This window comes from Anopheles bellator, chromosome X (assembly GCF_943735745.2).
Source record: "Anopheles bellator chromosome X, idAnoBellAS_SP24_06.2, whole genome shotgun sequence".
NCBI lineage: Eukaryota > Metazoa > Arthropoda > Insecta > Diptera > Culicidae > Anopheles > Anopheles bellator.
This window is the reverse complement of record NC_071287.1, coordinates 8,528,508-8,550,690: the sequence shown is the minus strand read 5'-3', so window position 1 is coordinate 8,550,690 and position 22,183 is coordinate 8,528,508. Positions and strand designations below refer to the sequence as shown.

Sequence of the window (22,183 nt, the reverse complement as noted above, 5' to 3'; positions counted from 1 at the left end):
TAAACTAACTCTTCCCGTGGCGTGCTGCACACGCCTCTGCCATTCGGCGTTCTTGCAGTTTGCACTGGCGTTCGGGCGTGTGGGCTGGTGCGAGTTCCGGTAGTGATCCTACCCGTCTACCTCATCAATGGTGGAGTCCACATATCCGGAGCCTACTCAATATTTGCTCAATAATGCTATCGGCATAGACACACCTCCTACACACGGCAGACGTGTGTACGATGGACAACGGACCAACAGGGCAACGTGATGTACCTCATCCTCGGAGGTAACCCGGCTTTTTCACATTTTTTTTCCTTCAACCGGCCTGAAAGGTTACAATAATATTCATAATAATCTGATTTGCCAGCTTGTAAGTAACTCACAAATAAAATTCCTTTCACATCCCAAAAAAAAAACGGATGCTATCTCGCCTCATTCTTGGCCGATTTCTCTACACGAACTCGCTTCGAAGCCGAACAACCACTTGTTTTGATGCAGGATCATGGTGATTGACCCAAGTCTCATCCATCGAGATGAGTCGACGCACGAAATCCGCTTCTGAATCCTTTCGAAAGCGTTTGGGATATCTAGGCGAAGAACCTGAAGAACTCTCCAGATGATGGAACCCGAATGGTAGATTACTGGTGCATCGAAAACCCAACTTGAGCCACTAAACTCACCGAGAGTAAATCCAAAATCCGATTGTGTTGCGCTGTGGAGTGTCGAAGTCATACACACAATAACACCAAAACTGCTGTCCCCCATCGTGCGTGCCATCCATTTGGACAGGGTCGGGCATCACCAATCCGTTTGGCCAGTCAGAGTAGTGTCCACGGTAGGAGGTCTACATCGATTCGCCACGAATACTCCAAAGTCCGACAACCTCCGACGGCACGGCACAGCGCACCACACCTTGTGGCCCTATACGTGATTGTCATTATGCGATTAACGCGCGCTCTACCCCGTTTCCATTCGGGCTACGGCGGGGTTCCGTTAGTACCACTCCGCCGGTCGGTCAGGCTTGCGAGCGCGCATGTGTGTGCGCGAGTATCGCACCGGTGCGATGAGAGTGTGTGATGTGGCCAAGCGGTTAAATAATGGACCGAACCAAGCTGAGCGAAACGCTTTTTGACCACAGGCGCGCCGCCGCACATTGATAACGAAAGGCGAAGAATAACGTGTGTGTGCAGAGAGCAGTAACCATTGAGCCCCGGGGAAGAAGCACACGGCCTGCTTTAAAAACAGTGCGCGACCTAACGGTAGGGTTACGTTGTTGTTGTGTGGCCAGTGGTGTGTGGCATTGCGGGATTGGGCTATCTGTGGCTCGTGCTTTTGGCTTGCCGTTTTTCCTTGCCTGAGTCGTTCAATCTCTGCGGGAAGATACACGATGGACAACTTGGGACACTTGAGACTTGGGTTGCGGCAAAACTCACCTCACTTCGTTTCAAATTATTTTCAAACCAGGAATGTTACCCTTCAGAATCCGCGCATCGTCACATCACGCACCGTCAGCTTCCTACAACGAAATTCTCGGGTGTTACGTTTTGTTGCTCCCGAAAGCGGCTGCACATTGTAGCTCCGGTCGCTAGCGTAAGGGGAGTGGTGGTTCCTATTACTAACATTTTGTTTCGCTTTATAGCCCAAACTATTTTCCAAACGGATCGAATCCATTCATAATCGGTCGCCAAGATGAAAGTTGGCTACAGCTGCTTTCATCCTCCCGCTATCAACAAACACAGGCACCATGTTGAAGTGTCAAAGGGAGCCGCTGTGTCAAAGTCAAAACAAAACACGATGCTAATTAAATGCTTCGTTAAGGTTCGTTATATTTATTATCGTTTTGCGCGAGCTAATTAATTTTCGTCTGACGGAAAAAGTATATAATGGAGCTTGCTCACTCAAACATGATGAACAGTTGGGAAACAACCTCAGTGTCAGTGTGTGTTAACCTAGCCAGGCAACGCGATCAAAACTGCAGTTAGTTTGTGCAGCCAGATGGGTGTTTACTCCCGTGTTATATCCACACGATCGATGCCACAACTTCATCTGGTTTGTCATCATTGAATTCATTTTGTAATGAGTAATGTAAATGTAGCTGCATCGAAGCTTTCTGCTAAATGAATTGATTGAAGCGAGAAGCGTTGTTAAAATGATTATTCGGTGCGCATCACTCTCTCAGCAAGCTTTCTTTATGCCTCACCCATTCATCGGGAGACGTGGCGAAATATTAGTCATTTCCGTTTCCAATATTCTCCTCCATATCTGAGCGAATCATAAAACCAAACAATGAACCTTACTGGCATCCAAAATTGGTGATTCCCCGACGTGCTAAGAATTTCATTCCCTGACCGGCGCTGATCATCGAACGCAACCTACGGAACCTAAGTTTAGAATTAACAATCTTAGCTTCACACCGGCGTTTTGATCTTTCGATTATTGTTGGCCTTGCCACACGATGTCAATGCTGCTCAAAATTCAAGACCAGGAAGTCGACCAGGACTCCGCTTTCGTGTCGTACAGTTTCTTATGCTTATCATTATTATTTATTGTCTTGGAGGGAACGTCTCGTGTTTCGCTTAATCATCCCGTACACCCAGTGCCAGGAGTGGATCCTGGCTTCCCGGGGACCAACTGTCCAACGGTGCGAAAAAGTGTGCGAGCGGCTTTCCACATGCAGTCCTGTGTGCTTATGCCCCAATGAGATACGAATGAATTGACGCTCTAGTTGGTCGGTCGAAACGGTAGTAAAAGTTGCTCCCAGCTGTTAGGCCCGAAAAAGCAAAAGCACGGGCCCTCTGGGATGCCGTCGTGTGGCGGTGCTAAAGAGTCCTTAGTCCGGAGCCAACGGAACATCGCGACGGAATATTTACGAAAGGAGAGAGCGAGCGAGAGATTAGTGAAGAAGCGGAACGTGAATTGGGTTCATGGGAGCGGAAATTGATCAAACAGGGGAAGAACCCGTTGTGGTGGTTCCGGCCAGTTGGTTGGCGGTGGTGGAGGTGCACAAGTGAGCGTCTTCGCTGCGACCGCCAGCGACAAGATAGGGCTCACCCCGGGGTCCGCTGTTGGTGTACTATGCAAATCGATCAAACCTGCTCGTGTGGCTCCAAAGTATCCACGATTATTATTGTGCCGAGAATGTTGTCGCACGGCGCTCGATGTTGTGTGCGTTTTGCACTTTGTGTCCGTGTGTGTTTCCTGGCATGATTTACGCCTTAGATATGAGGGGTTTTCTAGTGGACAGTACCGGGGCTAGGTTTATACGATTTCCAGGCCGGAGTACGAGCGGTAGTTGTAAAGGGTAGCAGTTTCGTACAGTTTTCGCTCATCACCCCAGGCCCTGTGTTCAAATGGGGGTGTATGTTGTGTGGGCGTATGTGTTTCCGTGAGCCGTTATGGCGTTAGGTCGTCGGGATCCACAGCTCACAATGTTTATCCATCGTCCCAAACGCCCCGGTCACTAGCTCTAGGGCATGGTTCTAATGCTTCTCGCCTAATCCGAATCGGTGTGGTGCCGCGTGATGCAGAACAGAGCCTCTCACAAGCACTCCACTGGCGCTGTTTATAAACAATACACTTTATTTATTTAAGAGACACCACTTGACGACCCAGTGGCTTAACCAAGGAAATTTAAACTAGACGTACTATAAACGTAAATTAGACGTCCGTCCAACAAGAAGGCATCGCTGGAAGGAGTCGTAGACGGTATCGAACTGTCTGATGGCACCAGTATATGATTGAAACTGTTGATTGAAGCTGCTCATGCAGTCGCTGTCGCTGCATCAATCTGTCCGATCGTAAGTTCTGACACTACACAGATTTGTGCAACGTTGCTCCGTTCAGGGTCTCAAGTGCGCTTCAAGATCAAAGAGGAAACACCAGCGAGTGTCCAGTACGGTTACTTGGAGTGGCGACATCAGGAAAGTTCTGACTGTACTGCGTACTGACTGGGACAGCTTTGATGCGTTGGTTAGCCGTTGAAATTAGGTGTAGAACTAATCAACTAACTAACTCCTGCATTATAACTGGAACATTAAGTCATGAGCATCATGAGTAAGAGGTGCCACAAACGAACTCACATTGCACGCTTTGGTCTCGGCTAGAAGCTACCAAGCCGTTAAAGTTGTGCGCCACTGTGGATGCAGGAATATGACTCACGCCCTGCGTTTCAGCAACGTTCAGAAATGTGCGTGGTATGAACACGGGCCGCTTGTTGCGTTTTATGGCGTCTGCATCGTCTCGTATGTGCATTGTTATATTTACGAAAATGGCGAAGGCAGTTAGCCTTGAATCGTTTTAACGGCTTTAAGCGTCCGTTGGCCCAAAAAGGCAGGAACCGCGCATTCATGAGGCGTCGAGCCCAAGGACACAGAAAGGTTGTCTGCCAACACGCAGCTCTTCACGAGAGTCCCAGATCGGTTTGTCGTCCAGAAGCTCTGGAAACTCGGGTTGCGTTTGGGAACGTTGTCGCAACTATCTACCGATAGCAAGAAGGGAACTGGAAGCGGTTTCGCTTCGGGCAAACGGGCCCACAACATCTCGGTCTTGGGTCTTGGGTGTAAAACCCACCAACAGTTGTCCTTCAGAATGTGAACTGGTGGTAATCCACATCCGCCGCAAGCCCGTGTGTGACGTGCCGTGCCGTATAATGTAATTTGCGGTGACTAATTCTTCCACCTGCAGCTTTTGTTTCAGCCGCTATGATGGCTGACTGGGATGGTGTTTATTTACGTCTCGTAAACAATCCACGATATCGTTGTACGTTGCGCTCAAATGTTAGATTGGGTGTAGGGTCTCTAGGTGAGGGAATATGGGACCATGAGTCAGAGGTTCCCATCCGACCCGAACGACCCAAGGTCTTGATCCCCCAGGGTAGCTCCGTAGATGCTCAATTCTTTCATCTACTCCGTTTCCAATTGGGGGCAACAGTTTATTGGTATTTTTAATTGGTAAAGCAAAAAGAGCTAGCCTCTATTCTTCAAAGCCTGCTAGGAAGAATACGTAGTATACGCTGCAAGATATTGTGGAAGCCACAGAAAATCTGATGAACTGTCAAAAAAATGAAGTTTTAGGAACGCGAAAAAGCTAACTTGATTCAACACATGGGAATCAGTTTGTGTCGAATCGATCTAATTTCCGCCAACATGCTGGATGGTGCGTGAGAGTGAGGTCTTAAACCTTCCCCGTACCCCCCGTGGTAGTAACAGGGATTTGTGCAGGTGTTGTTTGATCGATAAGACCACACGTCGTCAGCGTCGGGCCAGCGGTTTACCGCACCGCAATTTGTTGGATTCCTTCGACAAACCTGCGCCGCCACCGGGGCTCGGGGCTCCCAACAGTTCCAAGCGATTGTTCTCCGGGGGATTCTCCTGGATTGGGCGGAACTAGACACTAGACCTGCCTAGAATTGTCCGCGGGCATCCGCGAGTGGCGATTTTTGGGTGGTGTGTTGGCTCGGCCTCGGCGAGTAAGTTGACAGTGTTGGTGCGTCTCCGAACATGACCTTGAGCGCAGCCTCGATCTACTGACCTCGAAGACCTGGCACGCCAAACCTGTTTGTGGTGGCCCCCGGGGCGACTTGCTATCAGCATTTTAGGCGGTGAGCGGTCTTTAATCCTTTCTCTTACTCCTATAATTTCTCTCGCTCTCTCGCTCTGTCGCTCGCTTTATCGCTCGCTTTTCTTTCTGTGACCGTGGCTTCAGGTTGATAAAGTTGACCCATATCGCTTCTTCTGGGATCAGAGGGCGTTCCATGGGGGTTCCGCGTCGATTTCCGTGCCTGGTGCTGTTACCATGTAGACTCCTACATGGAGTGCATGTTGGAGCCTCCGCGGCCAGTGTGTGAGCATATGTGTATTCGTTTGCATGTGAAGATAAATATTGGTTCTGACAGAGTGTAGTTTTTCGGGAAATTTTCTCCAACAAGTCAAGCAGTGCTTCTCCAGAGGTGAAAGTGGTTCCGTCGGAAGTGTGTGTTGAGGGCTCGGTTGGTGCGCCGAGCGAGCCACCAGTCTTGATGAGGCCCGGAAGCGCACAGTTGTTCACGTGCGCGAACTCACACGAACCGGAGTCACGCATGCGCGCATAATCAACCCGAACTGCGCTTAATTTTTGGAAAGAAAAAAGACAGAGAGAGAGAGAGAGAGATATGGTGGTAGAGAAAATCAGAATGATAGGCAGAATCGGGGGAACGGAAGGTCAAATTGCTGGTGATAATACCTCCTGGGCCGAAGCGTTACGAGCAAAGTTTTCGAAAGTTCGCCAGCCACCTGCAACGCTGTCCGTGGCTCCGAAGGGTTTACCCCTACGAGGCTTGACACGGGGTGAAATGGAAAACAAATCTCCCCCCCCATGCCCGGGGAGTAGTAGTGAGTAGCACCGAAGAAATCGCTTTCCATTGAGACACGCTATCTCTTTCCTTCTCGCTCGAAAATAAGAAGAAATTTTTAAACTCATTCCGAAAAATAGAGGAAACATTCAGCCTAAGAAGAAGAGAGAGAATGAAAGAAAAAGCAAAAGAAAGAGATAGAAAGAGAAACAGAGTGAGAGAGAGAGAGAGAGAGAAAAAAGGGAGAGAGATAAAAGCAAAGAGCCAACCGGGCAACAACAACAGCAGCGAACAACAACAACGAACAACAACAGCGAACAACAACGAACGGGGCCATGTTGCTTCGATGGGGCTTCACGGCGGGCGTCGTGCACACGCCTTGTTTACGGAAAACCAATCGGTTGCACCACGGTCCTAGCACAATACTCCGTCAGCTCTCGCCCCCCCCCCCCCCCCTCCCCCACTCCCACCGCCACCGCCACCCGCGGTCCCATCCCAACATCGGGCTCAGTTCACCAGTGTTTGCGGACTTGAAAAAGGCGTTTCGCTCTGCGCGTTTCGCTTGCGCCGCCGCCGCCTGGTTTGCCTTCACCCCGGAAAAGCGACGCGGTCTGTAACGCGGGGTGTAAGTGTGCGTGCGTGCGTGCAGTGTTTGTGTATGCATTGAGCATCATTGTGGCTCTGCTGGCTGAGGGTTCGGGTGTAACGAACAAGATAATACTGAAATCGCATCCCCTTTGCTCAATGCCCGAATGGCAATGGCGCTTCGGGTGAGCTCTTCGATTTCTTCGCTGGCCCTGACAGGCGACCACAAAAAATGGAATTGTTCTCTCTTGCTTAACACGAATCGCAGCTAGAGTTGTACAGTTAAGAATTGGGGAACCGCCGGGGTCGCTTATGTATGACAGCCGGATTGTGCCTGCTCCTTGTTCCGGTTTGCTGACATTTTTACATCTAATTCTCATTTATGTTCCACCAAAAAAAAAAAACACCTGAATCGAAATCATTTATGGCCCCAATCAGGCCTCCACCGGCACACTGCCTCGCGGTTCCGAAGCCATGTGTCCGCGTACGCAACGGTATGCGGAGCCCGAGATGTGGTCCAAGGATGAATTGTGCTGTGCCGAAACCGCTAAAAAGAATCAACTGGCGCGAGGCTCACGGTCACATTGGTCGTTATAGAGGGCCACGCGCGCACGCTTCGTCTATCATATGCGCAGCGTCGACTATGCGACTCTATAGCGACTGTGCACATAGTACATACATTTTGAAGTTAATCGAAAGTTTGCGTCAGCGTGTTCGTGGCAAGGGGCACCCATTAAAATGATCGAGCAAAAGCGAAAATTGGAAAAAAATAAATTTTTCGTGCTTCCTGCGCCCACGGCTGCGCAACAACGGCGCGGCGGCGGCTCGGTTCGACTCTCGTGCCGTTTGCGTCAGACGTCTGGATCCGCCTGGCCGCCAAATACAACTTCCGGACCCCTCGGGGTGACTCATAATGCCCAATGCACTCGGTTCGCACGGTTTAGTGCTCTCGGCTTGGATGACTAAACCAGCATCTCCACACCAGCAGCAGCGCTGACCTCTAAACCTACGACGAAATTAGTGTTGGACATTACCGGAGGTTGTTCAATAAGTTTGGCGCGTTCGACAATAAAAACAGAATTTTTCGGTTTTTCAATACACTTGTTCGAACCAGGTTCCATTTTATGAATTTCATCCCTATGATTGAAATGATTCCTTCCATGTCCCACCAGCTCTCGGCACAGTAGAACCTTGCAGGCGCTTTTAGAGCCCCCTGGTTGAGCTGCTTCACCTCGATCGTTTTCGCACAACATATTGTCGTCATATGTGACCCATTTCTCATCCCCAGTCACCACCACCGTTCGTTTAAGAAGTAAAGGCCACTTTCATTCCGTTTGGCCAACGCGCTTCGTAGATGAAAATTCGTGCTCATGTTTGTTTTGTATGTACTACAGTTGATGTGTGGTACCCAAACATCGACGGAAATGGACCAACTTCGGTTTTTTCTGTGATTTTAGCGACACTTTCGACACCGCGGGGCCTGTCATATTTAGGATCATAAAATGCCTGAACGGAATCGACGAAAAGGAAAATTGCACGTAATTAGCTGAATGCAGTATTGGAACCACTTCGCATGATGCATTCAAGAAAACCGGCAACCGAAGGAGGGAGGTACCGGAATTTTCTGTTTGTTGACTTCCATTATTAATACCCTGCCATTCTCAACTGAAAAGAACAAACCAAAAAAAGGGCAAAATATTGTTTTTAACGTGAAATGTCACTTTGATAACGTGCATAAACTGGAAATTGTTTGATCGATACTTTACGAGATATCGATCACTTCAGCCATCCACCGAGCACTATAAACGCTCCACTGGCTCCAACTAAATGACAGCGCGTGTACTACGCACCCTACAGTAATGTTGGTGAGATCGGTCAAAAAGCACAGCCTGCCAATATTTTTATACTACAGAATTAATTTCGCCGGTCTGGGTCTAAAGTTCCTCATTAGGGCACTGTTTTGGCTTCTTCATGGCTTGAAGGCATCGGCACACCATTAACGGCGGTGTGTTCCTCTTTGTTTTGATCCTTTGCAAAGATATCACTGTTAGCAAAACCTTTACAGGCTCTTGTTGACAGCTGGTAGACTGAGTCATCAGTCATCATTTGGACGACGGCGAGAAAAGGCTTAATTGGGTGGAAAATCTCGACGAAACGATGATCCCATCCGGTAACCACCATACTTCGCCACGTCCGTCACCAATTTTACGGCCGCCGGTGCTTTTCCGGCAGTTTTGTTTCCGCCACCAGGCAGCCAGCCAGCCTGCCAGCCATTGCCAGCATTGCTGCGTAGCGAGGAACACTAATCGATTTTTGACTTTGAACGAGAAGTGCGCGCTCCACCGTCCTTGTGACTGCGTTTGTTTATGTTTATGTTCAGCTAAACCGGTCCCTATCGGTAGGGCAGCCTGTAAGACAGTGCGAAGAGAGGGTCCGAAATATTTTATTTTATTTTATTTTTATTATTATTTATTTATTTTATTATCTTTAATATGTAGAGGAAAAGGAAAATAGCAGGAGAGATCGATATGGAAAACCCGAAGCGGAAATTGAAACGAGAGAAAATCCCTAGCGGAAGAAACGGGACAATATAGAAAAACCACACTGACTAAATCTTCGAAGATTGGTGTTGCGCGATGTTTATCAAACGTTTGTCCATTAGTCCGCTGATAGTGATCAAACTATAGCGATTAAATGGGAAAACTTATAAGAAACTGCCAATAAATTTGTCAAGCACTCAAATCACGCGATCCAATAAAAATGTCATTAAAGAGACATTTGAAAAGCAGTTAAAACAGTAAACACAAACATGAACGAATTCAAATGTTTACTACACACAATAAACTGTGTTTCACGAGCTGTTGCTGCAGGGCACCCTCAAAGTCCCTTTCCAGAGTCGATTGAGGTCCATCAGTAGAGTTAGCTCTGGTAACTTGTGGCAGAATATGATTTACCTTGTGGCAGAATATGACGTGGGGTTGCCTTTCGAAGGGTATCTCATTGTAATTCAAGCGTGGCTCGATTAACTAGCATCTTGCTGTGAGTTTATGAGCTTCTTAATTGTATATTGTTTTTGTTTTTTCTCTCCGTTCTTAGCACAAAAACTACTTTGCTTTTTAAGTCGAACTTTTTGGTTTTCATTTTGACTGCGCGGGATCAGGTTGCTGTTCTTTTTGGAACCTGCAAAGCTGGCCCTCAGCATCACTTTCTCGGTATGGCTGCCGGATATGTGCAGTTCTTCTTGATCATTTGACTACGTTGCTCCAACCACGGGCTACGCCGCGCTACATTCCACAACACCTTTTCTGGCGCCGTTGTGCCGGTTTTACTGTTTCGTCCAGCTCCAGGGCGTTTCGCGAGGCGATCGGGTCTCTATGTAGCGTTTTACGATGCTGCGATAGACAAGATGTTGACACACTTTTTGGAAGCTTTGAAGCCCACAAATGAAATATGGCTGGTTAAGATTCCATCCAACCTGAATAGAATGCAATCAGCACACTGCGTCCGGTTGGAACTGCGTTTGCTCAACCGACCGATTTTATGGGTCTCTAGTATAGCATTCGTTTTATCTGCTAACAACGACAGTCGGTATCGTATTATCTGCAGGCATCCAGCGAGGCACTTGTGCTGCTTCTGTTGCCACCTACCTGTACAAGGTGAGCTACAATCCCTTTTACACACGACCTGCGAGACGATGTCACGCGACCATAGTTTTGTGTTTTTCGTTTTTCTGGAGCCAGGTTCGCAGAGTTTACCCTTGTTGACTCTGATTAACCCGTTTTACACAAAACCGCCCCGATTCTCCCGTTGGGAAACACTTTCCCAGCCTACGGGTCGGGGTTCTTTCTGTATCCTCTTGATAGCCTACCTGTTATTGGTGGGTAGCTTCTTGGGCGTGCCTTTTTTCAGGATGTTTCGAACGATGATATGTTACTGGATGATACGATGATGATATGGGCGTACCCATTGTGTGCCTGCCTTTCTGCCTCGTTGTGGAGTAGAAGTTTGTGAAGGTCAATAATCTAGGAGCTACCGCTAGTAGTGATTTCCATTGCTATTGCATGTGGTTGGAATTTCTGGGAACCCCTTTTGAACTTTCAGGCGCACTGCTAGGGTTCGAAGCGCAGCCCCACGGCTCGAAGGTAAAAGTAGACAGTAACCGGACGGGGACTAGCCGGACCGGGGTGTATGCGGTATTGTGCTAAAGATGGAGGAAGTGCCCACACACGATGACTAAAGAGTACACGCACATCAACTAGCTCAAGGTCTCTGGTTTGGTCCGTGATTCATCTACCGCGGTAGACACTCCTGATGCGGCGGCTGCGTTCTACGAGTGGGAGCTGGGCGAAGTGATGTTGCCGGGCGGGTGCCTTCCTTCTGTCTGATGATTTTCTAGTCATGCAGTCGTGTCGGTTGGTCGGTCGGTCGGTCGGGCTCTGAGTAAGCTCTTCTCAACAAGACATTTTGTGCTTGACAAGTTCTACAGTACTCGGGTGAGTGATGTACGCATCTGCTCGTTGCTCGAGAATATTCTCCTTATTGCAAGTAGTTTCTGTTACGACCCAATCGCACAACCCAATCAGCTGTGTTGCTGGACAACACTAGAATGTAGCTAATGTGTGTGCGTATTTGCGCTTGCGTCAACGAATCATCCCCGGTGTATAAGCGTAATGTGGGTATGCTATTGCCTCTTGAAGAAGTAGTAGAGAAAAGTGAGAAACGAACAAAAAGCTAAACAAATAATGAAGAAAAAACACAAACCAACAAAAAGAGATATACATAAACACAACATTAATAAATATAGTGTAAAAGAGTGAGTGAGAGCGAATGAAACGAAACCATGAAAAAAAATGAATGAAAAGCCGAGAAAAATGAAGGCTGTGTGTGTCGGTAAATGAATTTAATTATTCCGACAGTTAGGCTGTGCAAAGTCGCCGCAACACAGCGTGAGGGAGAGAAAAAGAAAGAGAAAGAAAAGGAAAAGAGAGAGCGAGAGAAAGCAGGAGAGAAAGAGCGAGAGAGAGAGAGAACGAACCAAGGGTCGAGACGATCATACGGCCCCGTTCGGATCGGCCTAACGGCTGGCGCGGGGAGCATTGGATATTTTGCTGCTGTGTGCTGCTGCGAGTGTTGCGAGTAGATTTAATTGCGATTAGAAAGTTTGATTGCTGCACAGTGCGGTGCGGTGCCGCCGCAGCCGCCGCCTCGGTTGTTGCGGTTAACATGGTGCCGTTACTGTACGGCGCGATAGAAGTTTTGCCAAGAAAGTTGATCGCCCAGTTGACGCGTTAACGGATTTCATCAACCTCCCTGAAGCTGAAGCTGAAAAAGCAGCACGAAAAACAGTAACAATTTAACAACGGAAAATAGAGCGCTTTTAAGGGCGATGAGCCAGGAGGGGTGCTGTTCGAGGGGGGTTGGATGGATCTTCTTTTTTGTTTTTTACACACTCACAAAAAAATCCCTTTTCCCTCGCTGAATGGAACTCGAACGCGATCGTGCTGGGCACGGCGGGCAGATCGATTTCCGACACGACGAAGGGAATGCCCTTCTGACGTCAGCAGCAGCAGTGCTAGGTGGTGACGTCACTCGTGGCCGCCATTAGTGGCCACGGCATACTCGTTTTCGTGATCTTGTTCAGTTCCTCCTTCGATGCCGTTTTGCTATTGTGTTGATGCTATTGCTTTTCCACAAATTTTGCGCATTCTTTGCGGGTAATGTATCTTTGTGACCGTTCTACCCAATGGTAAGAGCGCAAGAAGCACCACGACCCTGCAATCGATGTAAACTGTAATACTTTGCGATACTTTTTCAACATACCTCGTATTCCGTTAAGTTGTGGAAAACCAACAGACTCTTCGCCAACAACTCTGTTCCGCCCGAAGTTTGGCAATTGATCTTGGGCGTTGGGGGTGCCCTCAAACGGAGTTCCAATGGTGCCAGTACCGAAGGTCGGGTTCTTGGGCCCACTGGACTGTGGGAATTACCTCGCCCCGTCGAAAGCGTGCGAGATTTCCCATCTTGCACAATGTTCCGCGTACCGTGTTGATTGATTGGCTGCTTGTCAAAATCCGGGCATCTCCGACGCTCATTGAAAGAACTTGCACTTATGCGATTTTCTTCGGCGATATTGTTACTTGTAATGCAATTAGCTCGTTTTGTGCAGTGGCGCCTGCCGCCAGCTTGTTGCGCGTTGTTTCGGGAGTTTCACAGCGAGTTTCGCCTGCAAATCACCGACTCTAATCGATCGACGCGCGAGCCTAATCGATAATTGATCGGGCAGATTTCTCTCTCTCGGGGACGGGGCTGAGTGCTGCTGTGTGATGGTGGTGGTGTTGGTGGTCGTTGACTGTGTTGTGGTGGCCACGGTGCACTGTCTGGTATGTCTCGATCAAATCGAATCGAAAATTGGACCCGGGCGGGGGCGCGTGCACCGAATCGACCGAAAGTCCAACCCGAATCCGGCCAGCGGCTCCGTCGCCCGTGAAGGAAAGCTTGCACACAATGAGCATCGAGAGCTGAGAAAGAGGGAGAGAGAGAGAGAGAGAGAGAGAGAGAGAGAGAGCGCAGAGTGACGTTCCAGGAAGTATTGAGTTGAGAGTAAAGGCCAGAACAGACCGCGAGCGTAAATTTCGTTACGTAAATTTTAACACGTTCCGTATCGTCAAAACCGCTTTGTCTTATATCTGTCCGGCCACACGATGCGGAACGAAACGTTTTTGGCATTTCAGATTAATGCCAAACTGTTGCGCTTCTGTCAAAACGTTTATGTGTCGGCCGACCGCAAAACCCATTAGTAAACGTTTTGTTAACAAACAGAGGATAATGTAAGTTCTTATTTGCTGGTATAGCCATAAAATTGAAAAAAAAACAGAAAAATATATTCAGAAATCAATTTATTTCTCTTCTATTTCTGTTTTTTCGGACCAAAACCAAGAATGTAAACACGTTTGACATTTGGTTTTTATATTTTTGCTGCCACACGAAGCGCAATCGAAATGACGTTTTTGCGGTCCGATTTGCGCTTCGTCTGACGCCCCGGTATGAGTTTGTATGGACACTTCACACCGGTTGTCGGTGTTGACGACGTCAATTTCGTACGCCGAAGGCAAAGTTGACAAAAAATCACAACTCAACTTTGGTGACGCTCACAAACTTTAGCCAAGGTTCGTATACTTGGTGGTTGGGTGGGTGGGGCGAAGTCTTGTGTTTTGACAGATTATTTGTGTTTATATTAGGAAGTTCAAGCGACATTGAATTTTTGGTGCGAGAATTAAAATAGTTTTATGATGAATTTGTGTTTGTGTTACAAGTAATAAAAATTATTTTGCGTGCTCGTGATACAAAAATACCTCAATTGAACAGTCTTCGATTAGTTTTTAACTAACCAATGTGTCTAATTGTTTTCGCCCGAGCGACAGGGTGAAAGACTTTTCTGTTGCCGTTCGCAACCGGTGTGGAAGGTCCGGAGAAGTGACGTGCCATCCTGAAAGTCACGTTCCCGGTGTGTAGTGGCTTTAATAGTGGAAGAAATTTCTAATAGGCATCACCAGCATCGAAGGCGTCTATACTAATGCAGCTCGGTTCGGTGTCGTAGTGCATCTCGAAATTCGTGTAGGGTAACCCAACTACAATACTACGGCGGTAACACATGGGCTGAAAAGTCCCGTCGCGCGTATGGGGGAAAACGCGTTTTTTTGTCAAAGTTGGATTCACTGTCGAATATGAATATTACACCACGCCGCACCACATTCCAAAATATCGAGATGCCATTTTTTGGGTTAGGCCCGGGACTTTTCAGCCCATGTTATGTGTCCGCTTGTATCCGCGTGTGTCACGGTCATATTGTTTCCGAAAATTCCGAACGTTTTCGAAATGTTGCCATAAAAACTTAAAAGGGAGTCGCAAGCAAACGTCACACCGAAGGGTTCGGCTTTCTGTGTGACTGAACTGTCTGAAGTTTTTCGAGTAAGAATTTGAAATGAAATATTGTAACAGAGGGAAGGACAGCGCATTTTCGGCGCCTCATTGAGGATGCTTCTTCGCGAACTTGTTGCTAATGGCTGCCTGCCCGCTCTTCTACTTCCAGAGTGACCTGTGCACACTTGGTTCGCGACCTGGTATGGAGTATGTGCCATTGAGGACACCAGCTGCCGAGCCGTATCACTATCATCACGTCACCGACCAAACCAAGTCACTACAGGTAGGTAGCGCAGGATCACCCAGAAACCGGAGCTTCTCGTGTTCGATTTAAGTCTTGTTACGAGAGGCCCAAAACTGAACCGATCTATATATGTATGCCGGTGCCGGTCTTTGGACCACGCTTTTGGCAATTCTCCACCATTTGGGGATACATTTGCCGGTTGCACAAAGTACCACCACTTTAGTAGCCTCCTACGGTTCTCTTGATAGGTTCCACAATTTGTAAGCAAGAAAAGAGGTAAAACTCATCTACCTCCCGTAGGAATATGAAGAAATGCTGCATGAAGTCGGACTGGTTCTACTACTCGTAAGTTCATCGGTCCCACGACCTGTTCGGAAGTAACTGGCACACCCGGACTACCTCCACAGATCCACAGCCGCCGCCACCGCCGCCGTCGAGTCAGTTAGAGCCCACATGGCACGGCATCATCCCACATGCGCTCCGCATGCAGAAAAGTCAGTCTCCGCACTCGGGTGGACGCGCACGCGCGCCTTACATGGCTCCAAATCGCTACTCCCTGGGCCTCGCTGGTCTGGGGGGGTAGGAGACCTAAACGTGTTGGTGTTACAGTTTGGCCATGGATCATTATTTTCGTGGTTTCACCATAAATAGGTTTTGAGTCATCAAACGCGGGCGGGTCGGGGGCGCAATTATTAATGAGACATTTGTTGTTTTCAGCCAGAAAAGGGTGCCGTGTGTGTGTGCTGACTCCGTGTGGACCGTTGATTTGGCAACTTGGGATCGCTTTCTCTCTTTTCTGCGACCCCTGCGTTGGCTAGTGCGTGACAACCCAGCCTGGAGCAAGCCCGTTGGGGAGTTACCGCAGACGTGTCTAGCTAGAGACCCTTGACTTTGCAGCGACTGTTTCGTGGTGTGTAGAGTTGGAACCGCTTTTGCAGCAGTCGTGGTCTACTGTGTCTCTCTTCCATCAGCCTAGTCCAAGGGCATGGCCAACAACGTTGTCAGCAATGCCGATCGAAGGTGGCCATACTTGTTAGGGAAGCCACGGCGGAAGCCTGACAGTTGCCTAATCAGCAGTAGCCCTCACAAACACATACGTGTAGTGTGTAGAAAGCTCCCTCGCTCAACACAGCGCACGGCAACAGTCAGCCATCATCCATCCTGCACGCTCCAGAGCTGCGCTGTCCCGCTACGTTTCGTGCTTTTGGGTGAATTAAAAAAAACATTACTCTACTGCGCTGCGTGTGCCGATATACCCACACATACGTGCGTGCTCCCGGCATGGCGAAACTCCCGTTGCTTTCCCGTCCAGCTGGCGGCGAATCTGGCGAGCGTCGAGAGGCGCAGGCGGCTGCACGAGCAACTGGGGCGCCGTCGTATGGCACCGCCGGCAGCAAATGTGCTCTGATGTGTGATCAGTCAGCCGCATCGCTGCCACGCGGTGCACCTTCCTCTGTGGCCCTTTTTGGTGGATGCTCCCGCAGTTCGTTCTCTCCCGGGGCACTGGTCTCAGTCGTCTCCCTCCGTTGGTGGCATGCGAAGAAGTAGTACCGCCAGTCAACGGTGCATCAGTAAACTTATTTTCTAGAGGCAGCACACAGATGTGCTAGCCTTCTTCGGCGCTTCTCTTAACCCGGAGCGCCGATGAACAAGAAGCGATTCATTATTTGCGTATAAGCTGACGACGAATTGGCGATATTATAACCCCATAAAGAACCATCTCTGCCCCGTGTTTCATCATCCGTGGCACCGTGACGGGGTCTGATTTCGGACTTCGAAGATCCCACTTGCCTTTGGACGGGGTTAATGTCTGGCTAATGCGTGCGCGCACACACTCTTTTTTCGTAGCGTTTAACGGTATCGACAAATCTTACATTACCTCTTGCGCTCGCCCGCAGGAACTGCAGAATGAAGTCGGCGCCCTGCTGGAGTTCCGCGATTTGGTTATCGAAACCTTTCCCGACCTTAAAACGAAGATGGCATCGTCAGCGACGAACAGCACCCTCACCGGCATACCGTCGTCTTCCTCCTCTCTGGCGACGACCCGGTAAGTGCACCTTTGCATCGGTTTCTCCCCGTCGGTACCCCTCATCAAGCCTTCATTTCTGGCTCAACTTCTTTCTTCGTAGACGCGAGTGGGAGCCCGGTATCCGGATCCGGCGTAAACTGACGGTGCAAAAGGAACCGTTTGGAGGCGGCGGCGGCGGCGGTGGTGGTAGTGCTATTAATTCTGCCGCTAATTGCAGCATCGGTGGCAGTGTTACGAACACCGGCAGCGGCAGCACCACCGGAGGTGAACGGACCGTGGGCAGTGGGCTCACTAGCATTCCGCTGGCAACCTCGGCCACCAACATCAGCAGCACCGGCGGTGGTACCGGTGCTTCTTGCTCCTCCACCACGGGCATCGTCGGTGCAACCCCGTCTACTATCATCCACAACATCTCGTCCTCATCCACATCCGATTTGAACCATCCTCCGCACCCACAGCAGCACCATCCACCTCACCAACATTCGCATGGCAGCGGCAGCGGCCATCACCAACACCAACCGCAGCCGCAACCACAACAGCAGCAGCAGCAGCAGCAACAACACTCGTCATCTTCGCTGATACGCAGCCGAAGCAACTCCCATAGCGGTAAGAAGGAACCAAAGAGCGGCGAAGGCAACAATGGTAGTGTGATACAGGATTCGGGTTTTTCGACCGAAACCTCCTCGTCGAAGGAGACGCACAGTGCGGCGTCCTCTACGAGCGGCGCTGTGCAGGTGAGCAACAACAACGCACACGGTTGTGGCACTGGGTTCGATCGCTAAACCATTCGCCTGACTTTGCAGGGTACCGCCTCGTCGACCGCAACCAACCGACTGGCGGTGGAAACGGAGAACGAACTGTGGAATCTGCTCGATGTGATACATAGGAAGAGTAGTCGGCTACGGGACGAGCTTGACCTGCTGCCGCACCACCACGTCCTTACGGAGCGAGCGTCCGAGAAGCTTAGGCCAACAACCAATTTACTAACGGGCAACCAGCATCAGCAGCAGCAGCAGCAGTATGTGGGCGGCGCTGGTGGACCTGCGGCGCCTTTGTCGGCAGCGTCTAGTGCTCAACGTCACCACCACCATCATCACATGCTCGATAGTAGCGGTGGTAGCCACAATATTGTCATTCACCACTGCAACCCAGCGGTGGTTGGCGCTGGTGGTGGCGGCGGCGGCGGCGTCACCCTTGACGTGGTACCGTCCACGGCCCCGGTGACGGATGCCATTACCACCGGCACCACCACCGTGGTTGTAGCGGTGACCGGCGGTGGCGAAGGGGCAAGAAACGGTCCGGCGGACGATGGTGGCCATCACGAGGACCCTAGCGGGGTCAGTGGCGGTGGTGGTGGTGGTGCGCTCGCGTTGCCGCTGGTGGTCGCGGCCAAGGATCATATTGTACAAATTTTGCGCAACGAGCGTGACCGGCTGCTGGAGAAGATGGCCGGATACGAGGCGGAAACGGTGGCGGGACGGATACGGACGGCGAAGATGCAGGACGAGGTCGACACGCTCACGCTCACCGTGCGTAGCCTGCACGAGCAGCTGAAGGCAGCCCACAACCAGCAGCTAGAGCTAAACACGAAACTACATGATCTCCACCACCAACAGCACCATCACCAGCAGCCGCAACCTGTAAATAGAAGTGCGCCTAGGTACGTGGTGATGGTGGTGCCCCTTTGGGTGCCCCACACAATCAATCATCCTACCCGTCAACCCTCCCAATGTGTTTACTGTTTCCTAACCTCTGTGACCTGCATCGTTTGCTTTTCTATTGCTCTCCACACAGTTCATCCGAGTCAATTAAAGCTCTCATTCCGCATCAGCAGCAAGGAAGTCTGTCGCAGGGTGAGCACCCGGTGAAAGCGGCCCGGTTCCACGGAGCGGCCCCATCGGTGGAGAACAGCAGCAGTGGTAGCAGCAGCAGTGCCAGTACAAGCACCACAGTACCCAAGTCAGCGGCAACTGCGGCCGGCGGCACGGTGACATTGTTGCCACCACTCAACGACGACGAAAACGACAGCAATGACGACGACCGCAGAACCGAGAGGGTTGTCGACTTGCCGGCCACCGGTGATTCCGCCAGCGTCGCCGTCAGAGGGCGAACGTTTGAGGCGGGCACCCTCGGACGACTAGACGCTCTGCTCGGTCCGCCCGGTGGCACTCTCCGGCTGCAGAAGGTGCGGTCACTCGATTCGCAGAAGTTCGCCGCTATCCTGCTCGAGACGAACATCGTCGAGCTGCAGCGTCATCTGCTGACGGTGACCGTTCAGAATCAGGTGAGCACGAGTGGCGGAGCAGAGCTCTGTTGTGTTAACCGTTGGACGGACTGCGAGACTCTCCCTTCCACGGGAGCGCTACTGGGCACTGGGTTGGCGTTCCAGTGGTCACTTCGGGGTACACAACGGGGTGCAGCAGCAAACACGCACACGCGCGTTCGCCCTCCCACAGCGCGAGAGGTGCGACACATCCCATGGGTGCGGTTTTCCCCAGGTTTCCCCCCTCAATTTTACGCCGCAGTACGCCACGTTCTTTTCCACCGTATCGGAAAGCGTGGAACGCTTCCATTGTGCCTACTTTTCAACCCCGAGTGCACTACGGTCGGTTACGGACACGGACCAGAGCGCGGAACACTGGTTTTCGTATTGGGCGTCGTTATTAAAGGGAAGCTTCCAACGAGAGCCGCCTAGCGAACCGTTTCAGCTAGTGCTTCTAATAATCAACAAACCTACTACCTGTTTTTGTGTGTCAACCACGAGCACCTGGCACCTGTTTACTGCGAAGCATTAAGTTACCTTCTGACTGATAGGATGGGGCGGATTCGTTTCATCGCCAGCCACACGGTGGATTGGGTTCGGGTTTTTGCGGTTTGTGGTGTGGGCCTAGCTTTTGCTGCTACTGGATCTGGTTTTTTCAACGGTTTGGTTCCAGGGAAAGCGATCTGCCTACATAACACCCCCGATGCCCCTCTTTTGGCTCCTCTCATGAGACCCGTATAATCGTAAACCTTTTCACCACGCTCTCCTCAGGTTCTTCAGCAGCGCCTGGAGCAGGCGACGCGATCCAGAATATTTCTAAGCGCGAAGTTTGAAAAATCGAAGGAAGACGTCGATGACCTCCGGTTTCAGGTTGGTACCGAAAAAGATGGCCCACGGCCGTCTCGAAGCGCGACGATGACTCTTACCGTGCTTGTGTTTTATGTGCTTGTGTGTTTTAGCTCAAGGAGAAATCGATCGAACTCGAAGGCACGAAGGCTCAGCTGCGGGTGATTGAGTCGAAGGCGGCATCGTCGTCGAGCAAATCATCGTCGTCGTCGGCGGCATGCAGTCCGGAGCATCATCAGCACCAGCAGCATATCATCACGGTCGGGACCCATGCGATGCTGCTACCCTCTTCCCTGCACCACCATCACCACCATCAGATGGAGCAGCAGCAGCAGTCGCCTCTGCTGCACCTTAAGCATCACCATGCGAGCACGATGGCGTCCAACAGTCAGCTCGCGATGCGGCTCCCATCGTCGCAGGTCTCGACTCCGTCCATGAAGGCGATGACGCCAGTCGCGATGGATGACATCGCACAGCAACACAGCAGCAGCACGGAGTCGGCCCAGGATCAAGCGGAACGGGACAGTAGCGCCACTACCACCACCGGTAACCGGCAGCAGCACCAACATCAGTACCACAACCACCAACAGCAGCAACCTCAGTGCCCGGAAACACCTCGTCGGCGCCCGTCCAAGATACCGTTGCCGGGTATGAAGGGGTCGACCGCACCGAAGCCACCGAGTGGGCGAAATTTTAGTGCCGTCATCGCCGCGGCCGCTGCCGCTTCCACCACCACGCCAACGACACCGACTATGGCTGGTGCTGCGGGCGGGGGCGCTGTGCGTGCATTGACGGCGGTATCCGGTGGATCCACCGCGTCCTCCTCCGGTCCGCTTTCGAACCGCAGCCTTACCAAAAGCACCGGCAGCCTGTACGTCAAGTCAAGCGATGCCAGTTACTTCGGCGCCCAGCAGCAACAGCCGCCGCCGCCGCCAACGACGACCCACGCGACGCCAGGGTCAGGCCGGGCTCGCGAGAGCAACAGCAGCGGCGGCAGCAGTAGCGGCAGCCTGTACAGGCCTGACTCAGCTCAGAGCTGGCGCACGAGCAGCAAGGACACGCCCTCGCTGGAGAAGTTGCGCTCCTCGTCGATACCGATTTCAGCGGCAAAATCTCCGGCAGCAGCGGCTTCTTCGAAAGCTTTCATGGCGTCGTCTGCAGCCGTGGCACCGTCCATGATACCGGCGGGGCCTAGTGGGGCGGGCTACGGGATAACCGCGGGGTCCATGGTCACGGGGTCGTCTCCGCAGCCGCGCACCAAGCGTGATTCGCTTACAACGAAGGTCAAGAACTGTGATTCCCTGTCCCGGTGGCAACAGCAGGTTGTGGCGACCAGCAACAGTGGCAGCGGGGCGGGCAACAAGAGCACCACTGGAGCCGTCGGCGGTTCGACGAAGCCGGAATACGGTGCCTCGGTGAGCGTCGTCGGCGGCGGTGGTCATCATCCGCCGCCGCCAGTGCGAGAGCGCAAACAGAGCACGAGTGGAGGAGCTGTAGGAGGGTTGATGATGAGGCACAGTGGTGGCATCACGGGCTCCTCGGTCGGTTCCGGCTCACAGACCGCAGTGGCCGCGACCGATGCATCCAACAGCAATGGCAGCAGCAGCAGCAGCAGCGTACAGCAGACAAACACCAACTCGGTCGTTGCTGCGGCTGCCACCGGCGACACTATTAAGGTACGCAACAATCGGTCGTCCTTCTGGAACTGGCTGAAGATGTAGAGGACCCCCTCCGGACCGCCACACCTGGTCGCAGACAGGGGCGCGGCAGTGAAATCCACGGCGGAACCACGGCCGCCACGCAGAGCGCAGAGCACCCCAACACCATCACCACCACCACCACCACCACCACCATCATCATCACCATCATCTTAAATGACCATCGGTCGGGCGCACGTGGGTGTGTGGTGTGCCAGGCGAATCGCGGTGGGAATCGCCTGGTGTAACTCGCAGGGCCGTAGGGAACTATGCTGCTATCGTTTTTTTT

The 22,183-nt window shown here is 51.3% G+C and overlaps 1 protein-coding gene across 1 annotated transcript in view; it reads left to right on the top strand.

Annotated features, from left to right (window-relative positions):
- Positions 1-22,183, top strand: part of LOC131213470 (uncharacterized) — a 46,626-nt gene that overhangs the window by 17,437 nt on the left and 7,006 nt on the right. The window contains exons 4-13 of the mRNA XM_058207512.1: positions 14,985-15,098; positions 16,958-17,106; positions 17,189-17,465; positions 17,631-17,822; positions 17,892-18,085; positions 18,158-18,748; positions 18,883-19,372; positions 20,123-20,221; positions 20,311-20,519; positions 20,586-21,873. Of these exons, the coding sequence (XP_058063495.1) occupies positions 14,985-15,098; positions 16,958-17,106; positions 17,189-17,465; positions 17,631-17,822; positions 17,892-18,085; positions 18,158-18,748; positions 18,883-19,372; positions 20,123-20,221; positions 20,311-20,519; positions 20,586-21,873 (3,603 nt within the window). The remainder of the gene's footprint in view (positions 1-14,984; positions 15,099-16,957; positions 17,107-17,188; positions 17,466-17,630; positions 17,823-17,891; positions 18,086-18,157; positions 18,749-18,882; positions 19,373-20,122; positions 20,222-20,310; positions 20,520-20,585; positions 21,874-22,183) is intronic.